The sequence below is a fragment of the Haliaeetus leucocephalus genome, unplaced genomic scaffold (genome assembly GCF_000737465.1).
Source record: "Haliaeetus leucocephalus isolate CR32 unplaced genomic scaffold, Haliaeetus_leucocephalus-4.0 Scaffold451, whole genome shotgun sequence".
Taxonomy (NCBI): Eukaryota; Metazoa; Chordata; class Aves; order Accipitriformes; family Accipitridae; genus Haliaeetus; species Haliaeetus leucocephalus.
The window spans coordinates 3,289,316-3,304,890 of NW_010972887.1; the positions used below are offsets into that span (position 1 = coordinate 3,289,316).

General features: G+C 37.5%; 1 protein-coding gene across 20 annotated transcripts in view; it reads left to right on the top strand.

Moving 5' to 3' along the window:
- R3HDM1 (R3H domain containing 1) overlaps positions 1-15,575 on the top strand; it is a 55,199-nt gene that overhangs the window by 29,930 nt on the left and 9,694 nt on the right. For 12 of the 20 annotated variants that reach the window (XM_010575153.1, XM_010575157.1, XM_010575173.1 and 9 more), the window contains 6 exons: positions 1,623-1,777; positions 6,930-7,190; positions 7,684-7,804; positions 12,728-12,882; positions 13,465-13,613; positions 14,209-14,265. In XM_010575153.1, coding sequence (XP_010573455.1) covers positions 1,623-1,777; positions 6,930-7,190; positions 7,684-7,804; positions 12,728-12,882; positions 13,465-13,613; positions 14,209-14,265 — 898 coding nt within the window. The remainder of the gene's footprint in view (positions 1-1,622; positions 1,778-6,929; positions 7,191-7,683; positions 7,805-12,727; positions 12,883-13,464; positions 13,614-14,208; positions 14,266-15,575) is intronic. The other 8 variants (XM_010575156.1, XM_010575163.1, XM_010575165.1 and 5 more) reach the window with 1 other exon arrangement.

Genomic DNA, 15,575 nt, shown 5'->3' on the forward strand with positions numbered 1-15,575 from the left:
TGATTCTTCCTATGTTTTATCCATTTTTAATGTATTTAAACCAGTCATTAATAGTCTTTCATAACAGAAGATTATGTTAGTATCTAATGAGTGGCTAATACAAGATAAAGTACACTTCCAGAACAAGGAATACCTAGGTTCAGATAAACTTTTGACTTATAATGTACTCGAATCATCATATTCTGTAGTTGTTCATCTGGCTTTATTGTTCCAAGTGACAGTCAAGAGTTCAAATAACATAGATTAGTTTCTCAGCATTTCTGACAGAGGATCTCGTGACCTTAGGTCAACAGAGTCATTCTTCTCAGTAGTTGAAGATGGTAATTAGGAAAAGACAGTTCTTACTCAGCCACTACTGAAAACAAGTTAAACTCCTGCGATTACCAGTAAGTGGTAGAAGGAAATAAGAAAATCTGACTCCCTGTTTGTGTGAACATTCCCAATTCTTGAGCATTAAAGAGAAATCCATTAAGCTAAATTGAATGTAGCTTGATCACCTGCAGTCCAGCTGCATAATATGTAGCTTATTTTTGCAAGTCTGTTCATGCTTCCTGTCTGTCTCTTGCATTAATTGCCTCAGTCCTCTCGTTGGTAACTTCCACACTTTTATGTTGGCCAGTTGCATTTAAATATGATGGGATGAAGAAGTCTGAAAGAGCATTAGTGTACTTTGACAGGGCCCTGGCTAGGGTGCAAAGGCTTTAGTCTCAGTTTGTACCTTTGGAAAGAAGCTCAAACAAGAAAATATTTATATTGGAGGGGAGAAAAATTTACATCGGTATTTGGTCCTTAAGCATCAAAATAAGCCAATGCAAGACACATCATTAAGCAGCTAGACACAGGTCCTTGCTAGCTAATCTGTTGTTCCTTTGATTTGTCTTGGTTTTTTCCCAACCCAGGCACCAAAATAAATCACTGTCTGTTTGTAATTTACTTTTAAGTAGTTCATTTTTTAATTGTTTTTCATTAGTCCACTGCTGTAATATTTAAGTTGCAAGTTATTAAATAGGAGAGTACTATCTTATTTAATTTGAAAGCTAAAAGCCAATTCATCTATGAATAGGGGAAGAGAGTCCTTTAACAGTAACCTCATTAGCAGTTACGGGAATACCATTGCAGCCACTGCTTTGTATATATTTTTTAAAATATTTGCCTTTAAGCTCTCCTGTGTTCTGATTGGTGCTCAAACTGATTAACGGAGATTCATTTAATTGCCTTTTAAAAGGTCATTAAAATAGTATTTTTAGTAGGGTTTTCCTTTATTACTCCTGCCCTTTTCAATCCACTTAATTAAAAATGAGTTTTCAGGACAAGCAGGATACAGCAAATATTTATCTGTGTTCACTAAGTAAAGACTGGGGTATCTTTGTTTACCTTAAATGTTTTGGTTTTTAACTGCATGTAGTTTCTCAAGTGAGGCCTGTTTAGTCATTGCTATTATAAATGTAGTTGTGGGGATTTGGCATAAATCTGTCATATAAAACAGTATGATCGCTTATTTTCAAATTTTTAGTATTTTATTCATTTTGCCTGCTGTAAATACATTTGTCTTTATTCTCTCCAAACTTAGATGATGTAGCTGGTTGTCATTTGGTTGTGTTTGTTCTCTTTCAACTCGTCAGGTCAGCCATTCCTTAATCCAGATGGCACTCCAGTTGTGTACAATCCTCCTATGCCTCAGCAACCTGTTAGGACCCAAGTGCCTGGACCTCCGCAACAGCCACCTCTTCCCGCGCCACCTCAGCAACAGCCAGCAGCTAACCACATCCTCTCACAGGTGCACATGTCAAATACATGATCCTTGTATTGATCACTGATACTGTCACATTGCTGTCTGATAACAAGGGATCAGCAGGTTTGTTCTGCTGAAGCATACGTTAAGAAGTAATAGCTACACAGGTACAGGTAACCGGACTTTTCCCCCACAGTCCTCAGAACTATCAGTTCTGCTAATAACTGACCACGGTAGGCAGCCTTTTCTTAAAAATACAGAAGATATTTTAGTATGAAAATGTTACGGTATCAAGAACATCCCAAGCCTAGATTGCTCTGGAAAAGAGGCTCTGCCTTCATCCTTAGTCACGCTGTGTTGTTTTAACCCTGGCGGTAACACTAATACAGTCAGCAATCTGGGAAGAGAGTTAATCCATCTGAAATCTTTGTCGCCTTGTCTTAAGGTTATTTTTCAGCCAGATGAATTCTTGGGCTGTACTGCACAAGCAGTACTCATGGCACAAAAGAGGTAGCTTAGGAGTGGTAGAGTATGAACGCCGCTTTAGTAGCACTTTGGCTTGCTCTACTCACAAAACCTGCACGCTGAAGTACAGGATATATTTTATCCTCATCTTGTACAAGAGGAATTTAGTAAAATAGGCCAGATTAAAGATGACCTCAGCCCTTCAAGGAGAAGAGAAGAAAAGCAAAGAGTGCATATGGGCAGGCGAAGGGAGGGCTCTACCTCTTTTCACAGCAGCTATTTTGGGCACCAAGCTACTGGCTATAGTCTCCTGTGGTATTTTCAAATTGTTCTCAAATTTCATCAAAAAGTTATTTATAGAACTTCACCTAAACCTTTATCTTTGTTCACTTTCCCTGTTTAAATCTTCTATTCAGGATACCTGCATATGCCACAGTATAGATAGTCTGTTTTGAAAAAGGCTCATTTGTACTCTTTCTCCCTGTCTAGTTTACAGAAGTGTGTATGTGGTATTTGCAGTTTTCTTCACAAATTCTTTACTACTTCTATGGTTGCCTTCTCAATGGATACTGGAGTTGAACCTACCTGAACTGTTAGCAGCAATGATACCTCTCTGATGTTCAGATAACCACAATATAGAAAAAATATTTTACTACTGTTGAATAAATGAAAGTAATATGTTTTAATCTGTGGTTAGTAGTAAATTCATTCTGTCTTTAGATGCTTTGAAACAACTTGTATTTAGAATGCATGTGTAGTTTTTATAATTTCAAAAACAAAATCTCTAAAAGAAACAGTAAATGTTAAACAGAAGCAATTTGCTGACTTATAGCTAATATAATGTATAACAAATAAAGCAAATATATTTGTGTTGGGAGACTTGAGATATTGAAAATTACTTCTGTTTTAATTCTATGCAGTCTTGAGCTTAAAAAAAGAAGTATCCATTCCCTTTCCGGTAATGGAGCATAGTTGCTTTTTCCTATTACAAAAGACTTTGACTTTGTTTTCACTTCTCTTACTCTGATGTTAACCATGTTTATAAACCTGTTATTTCTTCAGCCTATGCGGCCTCTGCAGCCTTCTTCCCAGCCTGTTCAGTACTCTGCAGTCTCTTATCCACCCCCGCTCCTGCCAGTCTCCTCTACACAGCAATATTCTGTGGTATTACACCTTCTGTTCATCTCCTCTCTGCACGGGTTAATCTTTAGTGGATGCTGACCTTTGCTTGGTTGTTTGTAAGTGGTGTGTGATACCAGTGTAATGACTGGCTAGCTTTACAATCCAAGTGAAATATTACCTGAGTGGGGGAAAAATAGTTCCTGAGAATTTAATGGGTTTATTTCAAGTTCAGCAAAAATGTATATAATTAAGGCTATACCTATATATCTCAATATTTAGATATATATTATTTCCCTTTATAAAGGAACAGCTTTTCAATGCCATTGTTTTGTTAGCCAGTCAGTACCTTTTTATGTCTCTGGATTAACCTTTTCCCATCCTTTCTCATTGTTTCTTTGTCTGCTCTTTCTTCTGCTGAACCCTAATACATTTTGAGGGATCAGCTGTTCTGTTTTTTGAGGTTACCTTTTTCTAGCTTCTTTACCAGAACTCTTAACACTTCTATTTCATTAACATCCCTTGTTTAATAAATAGAAGCTGGAAATGAAATACCTTAGTCTTTTGTGTTTAAAAACCAAAACAAATAAACACCCCCCCCCCCCACACACACACACACAAATTGAAACTGAAACCTAGTAAAGGGGAAGAGTTATCCTAGTTCAGCTTCTGCCTTGGGTCCAGGTCAAAAAATTGAGGCTTCCCAACCCCCCAAACTGCTCTGATACTCTAACGAATACATGTTTGTGTTGGGTTTATGTGGCAAGGTTTTGGTAGTGGGGGGGCTGCAGGGGTGACTTCTGCTGGAAGAGACCAGGAGCTGCCCCCATGTTGGACAGAGCCAATTTCAGGCAGCTCCAAGACTGACCCCGTGCTGCCCAAACCTGAGTCAGTCATCGATGCTGGTGGCATCTCTGATAATGTATTTGAGAAAGGGTGAAAAACACTGTGCAGCAGCTGTGAGGGAGAGGAGTGAGAAAGAACTCTGCAGACACCAAGGTCAGAAAGAAGAAAGGGAGGAGGTGCTCCAGGTGCTGGAGCAGAGTTTCCCCTGCAGCCTGTGGAGAAGACCATTGTGAAGCAGGTTCTCCCCCTGCAGCCCATGTAGATCCCACACCAGAGCAGGTGGAGATGCCCTGAAGGAAGCTGCAGGCCATGGAGGGCAGGAGCTGTGGCCCCATGGAGAGAGGAGCCCATGCTGGAGCAATCTGTTCATGAAGGACTGTATCCCGTGGGAACTCCACACTGGAGCAGGGGAAGAGTGGGAGGAAGAAGGAGCCCTAGGAACAAGGTGTATGAACCGATGACAACCCCCAGTCCCTGTCCCCATCCCCCTGTGACACTTGGAGGAGGAGGTAGAAGAGTTGGGAGTGAAGTTGAGCCTGGGAAGAAGCAGAGGGCTTGAGGGAAGCTGGTTTTAGTTTTGTTTTTCTCACTATCCTACTCTGTTATTAATTGGCAATAAATTAAATTAATCTTCCTCAAGTTGGGTCTATTTTCCCTGTGATGGTAACTGGCGAGCGATCTCCCTGTCCTTTTCTTGACCCATGAGCTTTTCATCTTATTTTCTCCCCCTGTATTGCTAAGGATGGGGGAATGATAGAGTGGCTTGGTGGGCACCTAGGAGCCAGCCAAGGTTAACCCACAACAGTGTTATACAATAGCCATTTTAGTATGTAGTCAGAGTTTTTATTTTGTTATTATTTTCAACATTAATCAGAAATGTCTTCTAATAAGAGATACAGATTTATCTGAATTCAATAGTCTGGATATAATTAAAACTATATTGTAACTGTTATCTGTGCTTTAGGTATACAATTCAAAAAGCAATTGCACTTCTTGGAGGGTGTTTTGTTACTAGTGATGTTGTTTCTCCTGTTATTTTAGAGTTTGAATACGTGTGGACTGCAGTCAGTATAACTTATCTCCTTAGTAATGAAATGAGAATGGTTAATTAACCAATGTGAGCTTTCTATGCAAGTTTAGCATATGACTAAATTGCTGTTAGTAGCAGCTAGTTCAGGTGTCTCTATGCTATGATTCATAGTCATTGTCAGGTATATGGTTGTTAAAGTAGAGAATGAAACTCCTTCCAGGTTTATCATAATTTCAAAGCATTTCACACTCAGGAAATGGGTTCAAATACTAAGTGTGCTGGCAGTTTCAAAAATTTATTCCTGCTGATGGTAACTAAAGTAACATAGTGAAAAGGATGGATGGTCTTGGTTCATAATCTAAATCCAACACATCTGTAGTTGATACTAGGAAGGTTTGCTTTATCCGTTTATTGGTAATACCATGTTTCAGTGGTTAATCATGCTTGTACTACACATATCACTGTAGGACAAACTGACCGGATCAGAATTTACTCATGTTGGTAGTGTAACAGAAATAAATGTGTATTCCTTGGGTTTATCCTTTGGACGTTTTTAGAGGTAATATTAACTCATAATTAAGTATCAGTATCTCTTCTCTAAACCAGGTATTATAAAAAGCAGAATGTAAAATCCAATGGAGAAAAGCATTCCAGTTACGTTAATAGGCATCATTAAAGAGTGAAATGCCAAAGTCATAGTTAGATGGTTGATCTAATGAAAATAGAGCGTTTAAATTTTTTTTTATGTATGTATTCTAAATAAAGTTTCAGGTGCAAATTCATATTTCCAGTGGTAATTAAGAATATCTTTAGCCTGGGAATTATAAAAGTTCATCATAAAATGTGAACGTAGCTAATCAGTAAAAGACGGAGCTTCACTTACTCTGTCTTGATGAACTCCTGTCTTCTTCAGGATGATCTAAGAGAAGATCAACTGGTCTTAAAATATTTTTAATGTTCCTCCATGTTTGGAGAGTCCACTTTTGAAGTACAAAAAAGTACAATACTGGTGATCACTTCTAATTTCCAGGATGTTGATAATTTGATGCTGAATTGCTTGTGAAGAGAAGGAAACTTCTGTCACTAACCCCAAGCTCAAATTTCACAGAACTCCTGGAGTGCTCAGTGCAATCAGTATCATAGTTTCAGATGTTCATAAAATACAGATAGTAGGTAACCATTAGAATACATTTCTTGCAGCTGTTACTTGATTTCAGGCTAAAAAAAAATTAATCCTTGCATGTAGTATCATGCTAAGTTAGAGGAGTGTACCTCCTTATTCAGGATTAGAGCCTCATTAACTTCAGTTCTTAAAACCAAAAATTACTTTAGCAATACTAATGCCTTCTGCTGTTTTAACTGTGGTTAGATGTTTTCACTCAAGCTTTGGAGTCCAATCAGAAAATGTTAGTGACACGAATTCTGACTTTATTTTTGACAGTTGAATTCTTACAATAAGTAGATAGAGGCAGATGTAATCCAAAAATCAAATATTTGCAGTGAAATGAATGAAGTCTCTAGTGACTGTGGATGTTCTCTCCTGCTGTCAGCCCTGAAGATAATCTACTGCCGTGTTCCATTTTGTTCTTTCCTGTTGTTCTTTGGCTGATGTTGCTAATGCACAGTAATTTGAGACATGCGTATCTGAAACTTACTGAGATATTTGGCTATTTTATTCTGTTTTGTTGTTGAAGGTACGTTTGTGAATGTAATTTTTCCTTTGTTTAACTATTACAGCAAGACAACCTAGGATCGCAATTTAGCCATATGAGTCTTGCCCGTCAGCCACCTGCTGATCCAGCTGAACCTCATACTGCTATGTTCCAGTCCACTGTAGTCCTCCAGCCCCCACAGCAGTCTGGTTATATCATCGCAGCTGCTGCACCTCCACCACCCTCCGGCCAACCAGTTTCTGCTCCAGGCTACTCGACATCTAGCCACCCCGTCAACCAGCAAGTACTCCAGCAGCAGGGATATATGCAGCAACCTGTGCCACAGGTACAGTGGCTCCGTTTCCATTCTCCCACAAGCTGTATTTAACAACTGATCGTGCTGTTCTATTACTGAGCTTTTTGTATGGTGTGTGTTAAATGGCAGCTGCGTGCATTTATGCTGGGGTTGGGGGTTTTTTTCTGCCTTATGTGCTTTGAAATGAATGACTTCAGTTTATGTGAGGAGCAATAATCACCCAGGTTTTCCTATTTACCTGTAGCTGGTAAAACTCACGTTCTGCGTAGTTTTCTAGTGTCTCAGATGTTTCTTTGTGGAAACTGGGAGTTGTTACTTCTACAGTGAAAGTAGAAGAAATTGGCTGTTAAAGAGGGAATTTACGTAGTATAAGTTTTTTTTAATTGCGAAACTATTTAACATTAGTTGCACCTTTTAATAAGTTTTGCATCTTTCTTTTATCGTATGATTGTTTTTGCGTTTAGATGTCTGCCTTCTAGAAACTTGCAGATAGTGAATCTCTTTAACTTTTGTTCATTTTTAGATGCCAGCTTGTTATTGTACCCCCAATCAGTATCCGCACTCCAGTCAACAATACCGACCTGTTTCTGTCCATTACAACACACAGCAAAACCAACCATTAGCACAGCCTGGACAGCAGACAGGTTTGTTGAACTCCTTCAGCATTTCATTAGAATACTTCCTGTACGTTTTCTCCTGATTTTGCTTTTTAAACTTATTTTGCTGTAAAATTTCAAATAAAGTCAAACTTCAAATATGGGATGCAAAGTATAACTAAGCTAAGGTGGGAAAAAAAAAATCTGAGTCAGTTGTTCGTGAAACTTTAGATTTGAGCCATTACTATGAGTGGCTCATGCTGTAACTTTAATTATAGGATAATGCCTTTTTTTTTTTTAAGTTTTGAACTGAATAATTTAAAAAACTTGCAACTTAGTTGCTAACTTTTTAGTAATTCACAAAGTAAGATGAATTAGTACCTTTGAATGATGTAACATTGCAGATATGTACCTTAAAGTTCTAAACAAAAGATACTACTATTAGATGTTGTGGCATGAAAAGAGTGCTGTGTAGAAGATACTGGTGATACTGTTTTAATTTGTCTTTCTGTCCTATGATTAAAGGTATCTGGGTATTGAATAGAATATATAATGAGACTTAAGTGGTTAGAATTAGTTTTCTGCTCCTTCCATTTTTAGTAATGACTTTTCAACTGCTTCTGAGTTACAGCTTGATAACATTCGTAGAAAGGTATTTCTGTCTCCTTTCTCTCCTATTGTCTTTTTTTCCTTACAAATTGTAACTGTAGCTACCAGTATTCTGATCATCTGTACTTAAAAATACCATTATGACTTTTTCAGTAAGGTTTGGATTCCTGAAACAAATTTACTTCTCAGTAATATCTTGACTCACAGTCAAAACTTTCAGAAGTAACTAGTGATGTTTGGAGGCAGACACCCTTAAAAATCAGGCTTTTATACCATGTCTTAGTTGAATACATTAGACTTAGTGTCCTTTTTGAGTTTCCTTCAGAAAGAAGGATTTTTAATTCTTCCCCCACCCCCAACTATGTGTTGCTTTACAGAAATAGGATGAAAGATCAGCTTTTACAAATATGAACTGGATTTCTTTATAGCTGTTCTATGAAGTAGCCTGGAAGAGAGGGATGGTTCCCTCTTCTGCAGTTCTTTTAGGAAGTGCTCCAATAGCAGCAACACTTGAAGTTGTTATTCAGGGGTTCAGTTCACAAATTTACATGGGATTATTTCATTGCAGAATCATGAAGATGTGATGCCCACTTGTGGTAGGGTTGTCAGATCATTTTATAAAGTATTGTTAGTACCTGCTTGCTGCAAATAGATCACCACTTTTCAGAAGTGAAAGTATATTGACATTTTATTCCAAAGGAAAACAAACTACTCATTTTTGCAACTTGTTTTATCCACTGGCGTTTAAAGATGTGTTATTCAACTGTATTATACAACCTGCTTTCCTTCCTCAGAATTTTTAATACCTAGACTACTTAATAGCAAAAAGTCTGAGGCTCAACTGGGGTTACTTCCCTGTTTTGGGGGACACCCTCTGTGAATAGCGCACACACTCTCTAAATCGGAGAGAGCCCAGTGTATGTATGTAGCTAAACAAAACAATCTGAATTTGAAAGCATGGGGTGATGGTGCATCAGCACCAAGATGCAAAGAGAGGAATCAGTTGCTATTAGGTAAGTAAGTTTCTTTCTTGTATGATTTTAGCTCTTTACATTTTAACTGAATTTCACTGCCTGTAATGTGGACAGGGTGAAAGGCATCAGTAGCTAAAATCTCCCTCTATGTCCTAGAAGAAATAAACCAAGCAAGCTGTGCAGACAGCTACTTTACTGCTTTGATAATGTACTTTGTACCTGTAACCCTGACTTCAAGGGATCACGTTTAAGTAGTGAAGGGGTGGTCCAGCCAATAATGCCATTCAGTCCTGTTTGGTTACTTGGTGTTTACTAGCACTAATGGTAGAGAGAAGTATTATACTAGCAACTGCATAATTAGTGCTTAACTCAAAATCTCCAAATCGCTACCTAGCCATTGCTGGCTCTCATTTACTGCTTTATAGGCAAATTTGAATCGGCATTCTAGAGATGGAAGGTTCCATGTCATGTTTTCTGTTCTGTAAACTGCTCATGAGATGGTGTATTTCAAAATTATCTTTCTTGTAGATTTATTTTAAACCGTAAATATTTGTATTAAGTTGACATAAAGCTACATCCGAAATGGTTGATGCTTATTAGCAACGGCTGTTTTTGAGACAAAAGGCAGCACGTTACTTGGGTAGTATAGCAATGTGTCTGGTCAAAAGTGAGAATTGACAAGTCCTGTATTACATAAAAGCTGTGGGTTTTATTCATCTTATGAAGTGATTACTAACTGTGAAATAACTTTCCAAACACAAATTTAGATAAAAGATGACAGCTGCTGAGAGCACGGCAACTGAAGCCACTTTTGGTTTAATAATATGGAGTGGCCTGACTTTATTTATGAGCTGTTGGATTCGGGGCCGTAACACTGTCTGAGAGGTTTACATTTCTCACAGTGAACCGGTCTCTTTTTCAGCTGCTTCCTGGCTTCCTTTTTAAAGGGGTTTCAGGTGAAATATTTAGGGCGTTCACTTTTAGTAAAAATGCTTTGGTTGCCCAAAAGATATTGGGAGAAGAAAACTCTCTTTAAGAAGGCGGCATTTCCGATTACCATGATAATGAGGGCCCAGTTACCATGAGACCTAGAGGTTGATTAAAACTCTTATCTGAACTGCAATTACTGTAGGAACATCAGCTAAAGTTCAACTAGCTTCTGCTTCACAATGGCCAGGGATAAAACTATTACAGTTGCAATAATAGCTGCAGTTGTAATAGTTGTAATCAAGCTATACTCATAGCTTGTTAACCAAATGATTGTACTTGCTTTTCTGTTCTTGAATAAAGGCTGTTTCTTACTCTTAGTGTGTTATTCAGAAAATGTATTTCTATATTCTGTAAGTTAACTTCTCTTATATTAACACTGATTTCTTTTTAATTATGTAAATATTAAGAAGCATGCTTCTTTTTTTATCTACTGTTTCAGAGGATTTCTGTGTAATGAGACAATCTGCTACGGCAGGTGTGGGTTTTCTGCTGAGTGCTGCATTTCTGTCAGACCACTCTCTATGCAGAGGTGAAATCGTGAAGCTAAAAATAGAGCATTCTTTGGAACACTGTGGGGAACCTTCTTGGCAGTCAATTTATGTCGTTCCAGTTCTCTCTGCTTGCAAAATTGATCATGTATGTCTCCAGAAGTGCCAGAAAAAGCTGAAAAATATTCACAGCTACATTGCAGTTTCTGGGAAATGAGGGGTTTAGGTTGCAGATGTATTGATTGGATCTCTCATATACCGCAAGTTCACATTCTGCTGCTTTTTAGGTGCCATAGATCATTTCGTAGCAAAGTACATTTACGCATTTTCTTTATTGCAGATATGAGATGGATTTTTGTGCACAGTTCAAACTTAAGAGTTATTAAAAATTCTAATTACTAATGCTAATTCAAGCATGCATTGCTCTGAAATTTTCTATACTACTCTGAAAATATTTATAGTGTGTTGTGCATTTCTAATGAATAGCTCTCTTGGTTTTAACAAACTGAACCTTCTTTTTAATTTTCTGAAGCAATGGTTGATTATATTAGTAGTCTTTTTTTAGTCTTTGTTGTTGCAATTTCTATAGAGACAGCCAGCTGAGGCTGTTAATTCGCAGTGTTCATTGTACACTGTATGTAATCAATGAACATTGGTGGGTTTTGTTTACAAAAGGAAGTGTTTCATGTTAACTGAATTATTTTCAAAATAGACTGTGCAATTTTTTTAAACGCAGTTCAAAAAAAAATCCACATGAGTTTTTGCAGCTATATTTGCTTCATTATAGTTCCATACCAAGGTAGGGAGCATGGGGAATGTCAAGGTCAGTAGAATGTGAATGTGTCCAAGTTAAATACAGACTCTTCTTGCCGTCAGTGCATCTTGACAAGCCCAGTTTTGTTACTCTGGAGCGATAACTGGCTTTGTCTCAGAAACACTGATAGTGATGGTTTTTTGCTGATGTGGTAAGTAGCACATACCTGTATAACAGAATATGACAAAAAGAACTTTACTTGTGTTCTGCATGTGTTTTGATCATGGTAGCAGTTACCTACTATAAGCTTTATAAAAAAATAAAAAAAATAAAGCGGAGGCTAAGGTTGGACATAATAAATGCACAGATTCCTATTTGGCACTCACACTTGGGGGCTTTTTTGGTTTGGTTTTTTTGGGGGGTTGGAGGTTTTTTAGGCCATTTTTGAAAGTTAGCAGAGGATACCAGTTTAAGCAATAATAAATTGTTGTAGAGGCACTACAGAGGGGTGAATATGAAAATTTTTTTTCCCCAAGATAACTTTGAATATAACTTGTCTTCCACTGTATGCGAACATGGCTTTTACCTGGAAGATTTTTCTCAGTTCCCAGTTGTTTTTAGCATTACAGATTTCAGTAGAAATTGCCCTTTTTAAAAAGATGTGCACATGTGCCTTACACAAATTTTCTTGAAGTGTGATTCAGTTTTGAATCATAGTCAAGATGCCCTCATCGCTAGGGCACCTGAGGTAGTAGCAGAATTTAATGTAAAGTACCTAGAATGGCCTTGTTCATAATAATAGACAATTAATTGGTTTTGATATTATCTAGCATGCTTTGTTCAAATGCTTTCAGCTTTTACCTATCAAATCAAGGTGTTAATGCATGTAACTCACTTAGAGTGTAAATAAATATTGCAAGCATGTGAGAGCAGCATTGCAAATAGTATGTTTAGTAAGTATTTCATGCTGGATCCAAATGAATAAATCTGTTAATTTTAATGTTGTCTTCTTTCTATATGCATGATAAGTTCAACTCTTATGAAGTTGCCAGATTTAAAAAGCCATTGGAAAATGCTACACATACATTTTCACATAGGCAACTGTGTATAAAATGTGTTCATTATTTCAAAGTAAGACTTAAATGTATAATTTCAGGTTACCAGGTTTTGCCTAACCAGCAGCAAAACTACCAGGGTTTAGTCGGAGTTCAGCAGTCTCAGAATCAAAATCTGGTCAGTGGCCAACACAACAACGTTGGGAATCAAATTCAGGGTGTGATTGTTCCATATCCTTCAGTGCCATCTTATCAGGTGGGTAATTTATTCTTAACTTTCCAACCATTCTTCTGCATGTTTGAGTGATATTTTGTTGTTGTTGTTGTTGTTGTTGTTAAGTGCATTGCTTTGTAAATGGTACAAAGCTGCAAGCAGGTGTCAAAGGTGACTTTGGGGACAGAAATTAAAAAATAAACAAACAAAAAACCCCACAATTGCAGGGAGAAGAAAATCTGTCACGTATGTAGAAGTTCTAGTCCTGTTGAAAGCCAAGTGCTGTGTTAATTGCAATTCAGAGGATGGGGAAGAAAAAGCTCGTAAGATTTCCCTCCCCACCACCCCACTTTCTATTACAGAGAAAATCTCTTTTGTTAATTGATGGAGTCACTTGGAACTGACATTTCCATTTTGGAGGAAGAAGATAAGTTTTGGGTTTTTTTAATAAAGCACTATTATTTCAACTACTGTTATCACTAGTTTTCTGGATTTAGAGAATTCCAGCACATCTTTCAGTTTCTGTTTTCTTAAAAAAATCTTTATATAAACTAGGTGATGGTTAAGAGGCAGAAAGAAACATTGTCTGCAGAAAAAAAATTGTAACGTGGTCTCAAATTTTAGGTTTCGGTGCCTCAAGGTTCCCAAGCAGTGCCGCAGCAGACATATCAACAGCCTGTTATAATTCCCAGTCAGTCAAATCAAGGATTACCCACAACAGGAATGCCGGTTTACTACAGTGTCATTCCATCAGGTCAACAGAATAATTTAAGGTGAGTTTAACTCAGTTATTTGATTTCTCAGCAACTAGGCTTAATTGCCTTGTAACTGACAGGATTTGCTATAGTATTGCATATATTAAAATGTATTTTAAAGGCAGACTTACAGACATTTCATTATCTATTTATTTTTGCTCTTATGCAATTAACTGAGACAACTAGTACTGCTTTAATTGGGAGGTACGGGTTGGACTGGAGAACATTGTTTCCATATCACTTTCAGCAATACTTTACTACAGTTCCATGTCTTAAGTTTTCTGCATTGCTTTTCTTCCACGTGAAACACCAGCATGTTCAGTAGCAATGCCTTTTTGCAGTAACATTTAGGATGACTATCCGTACTCACTTGGTTTTGTCAAAGATACCACTTTAATAAGGTGTAGAGAAAAGAGAATTTGTATCCCAGAAAAAGACTGACTGACTGACTGCCTTTTTCGGAGCTTTGTCGGGAAGGAGCTCAGCTTAATTTGTCTGTGCTGCTAACGAGGCCTGCTGGCACAAAGCTGGCTATGAAACAAGTACAGGAACTTTTTCCTGTGCTCGGCTTTTGTTTGGTAAATAACTGGCCTTTTACATACCTTGGTAACAGCAAATTGGTCTACATGTACAGACCTCCCTGTGTATACATCTGTGTCCCCAGCACAATGTATTTGTTGAGAGAACAGATAGGAAGATAACCTAAAAGTATTAATTAGGATTAATGCTTGTTACAAGTTTTTCTTTCTCTAGTTTTTTGAACTTAGAAATATGCACCATTTAAAAATACCTTGCTTGCAGCTTTTAAACAAGCAGCAACAGTATGAAGCTTGCTTCATCCTCTTGTGAGTGCAGAGACTTAAATAGTATTTGTGTCATCGCTGCATGGCTTAATCTACTTAAATCTGAATTATTCTTCTTTGTATCTGAAGGTTCTTTTTAGCCTTTTCTTCTGTAGTTCTATTTGAGGTTCAGTGAAGTCATACGTAGACATACACCCAGACTTTTTTTGAAGGAAGTTTTGTTGCTTGATCTTTTGTGTCATTTAGAATGTCCCTCTCTTTTGAACAGGGAAACATTTGTTAGGAATTCAGAGCAGACTAGCAACTAATGACAGCATCTTGCTTTTATCAAAATAGTTCTGTTGCAGCACTTTGACAAGGAAACCAGAATACTGTTCTGCAGGAACTGAATAGTCTCAAACATACAGGTCACTATTGAAAACTATAATCAGTAGACAGATGAAAAGCTGTGTGAGAGCACACATCCCGTGCAGATATAAAACCATCTGGTTTAGTTTTCACTGAGTCTTGTCTGCTTTAATGGAAAGGAATCTTTAAATTAAAATTCTATAATTGAACTGTGGGACAAAGGATGGAACAACTTCTTGTGACAACATAAGTAAAATGGTAAGTCTAACAGGATTACAGCTACTTTTTTTCCACAATTCAAAGTAATAAAATATTTTTTTCTTATTCCCTCAGAATGTTTACTTTATCTATTAGTACAGAAATGAAGTACAGGATTCTATAGGCACCATTCTGATTGTGGTCCACCAACCTGATGTTCTGGCTCTAGCAGTATGAGCAGTTAGTGGTATGATAGCATTTGCCTATGTCTGTTACTTACCTGTTTTTCCCCTGATTGCCCTGAAAAATACCTGGCATAAATGAACTTTTAAAGTTATCCTTTTCCTACATATTACAAACAAATGAAAGGTTGTTTATCTCCTTGAGTCATCTTCCTTTTCCCACAGCCTATTTGGTAAAGGCAATCATCTCTTTAAGCTGTGTTACTTTAGACTGAAGCAGAGGTGTGCTTGTTTGGTGTGCTGAATGAGCTGGCTCAGCTGCATGGGCCCAGCTTCCAGCTGAGGGACTGCATCTGAAATCCCCATGGCAGGTTCTATGGTGATCATTTAACTGAGAGCTAATTCTAGTTAATTGGGCAAGCCAACAAATTCTCTTTTTATAATTATTA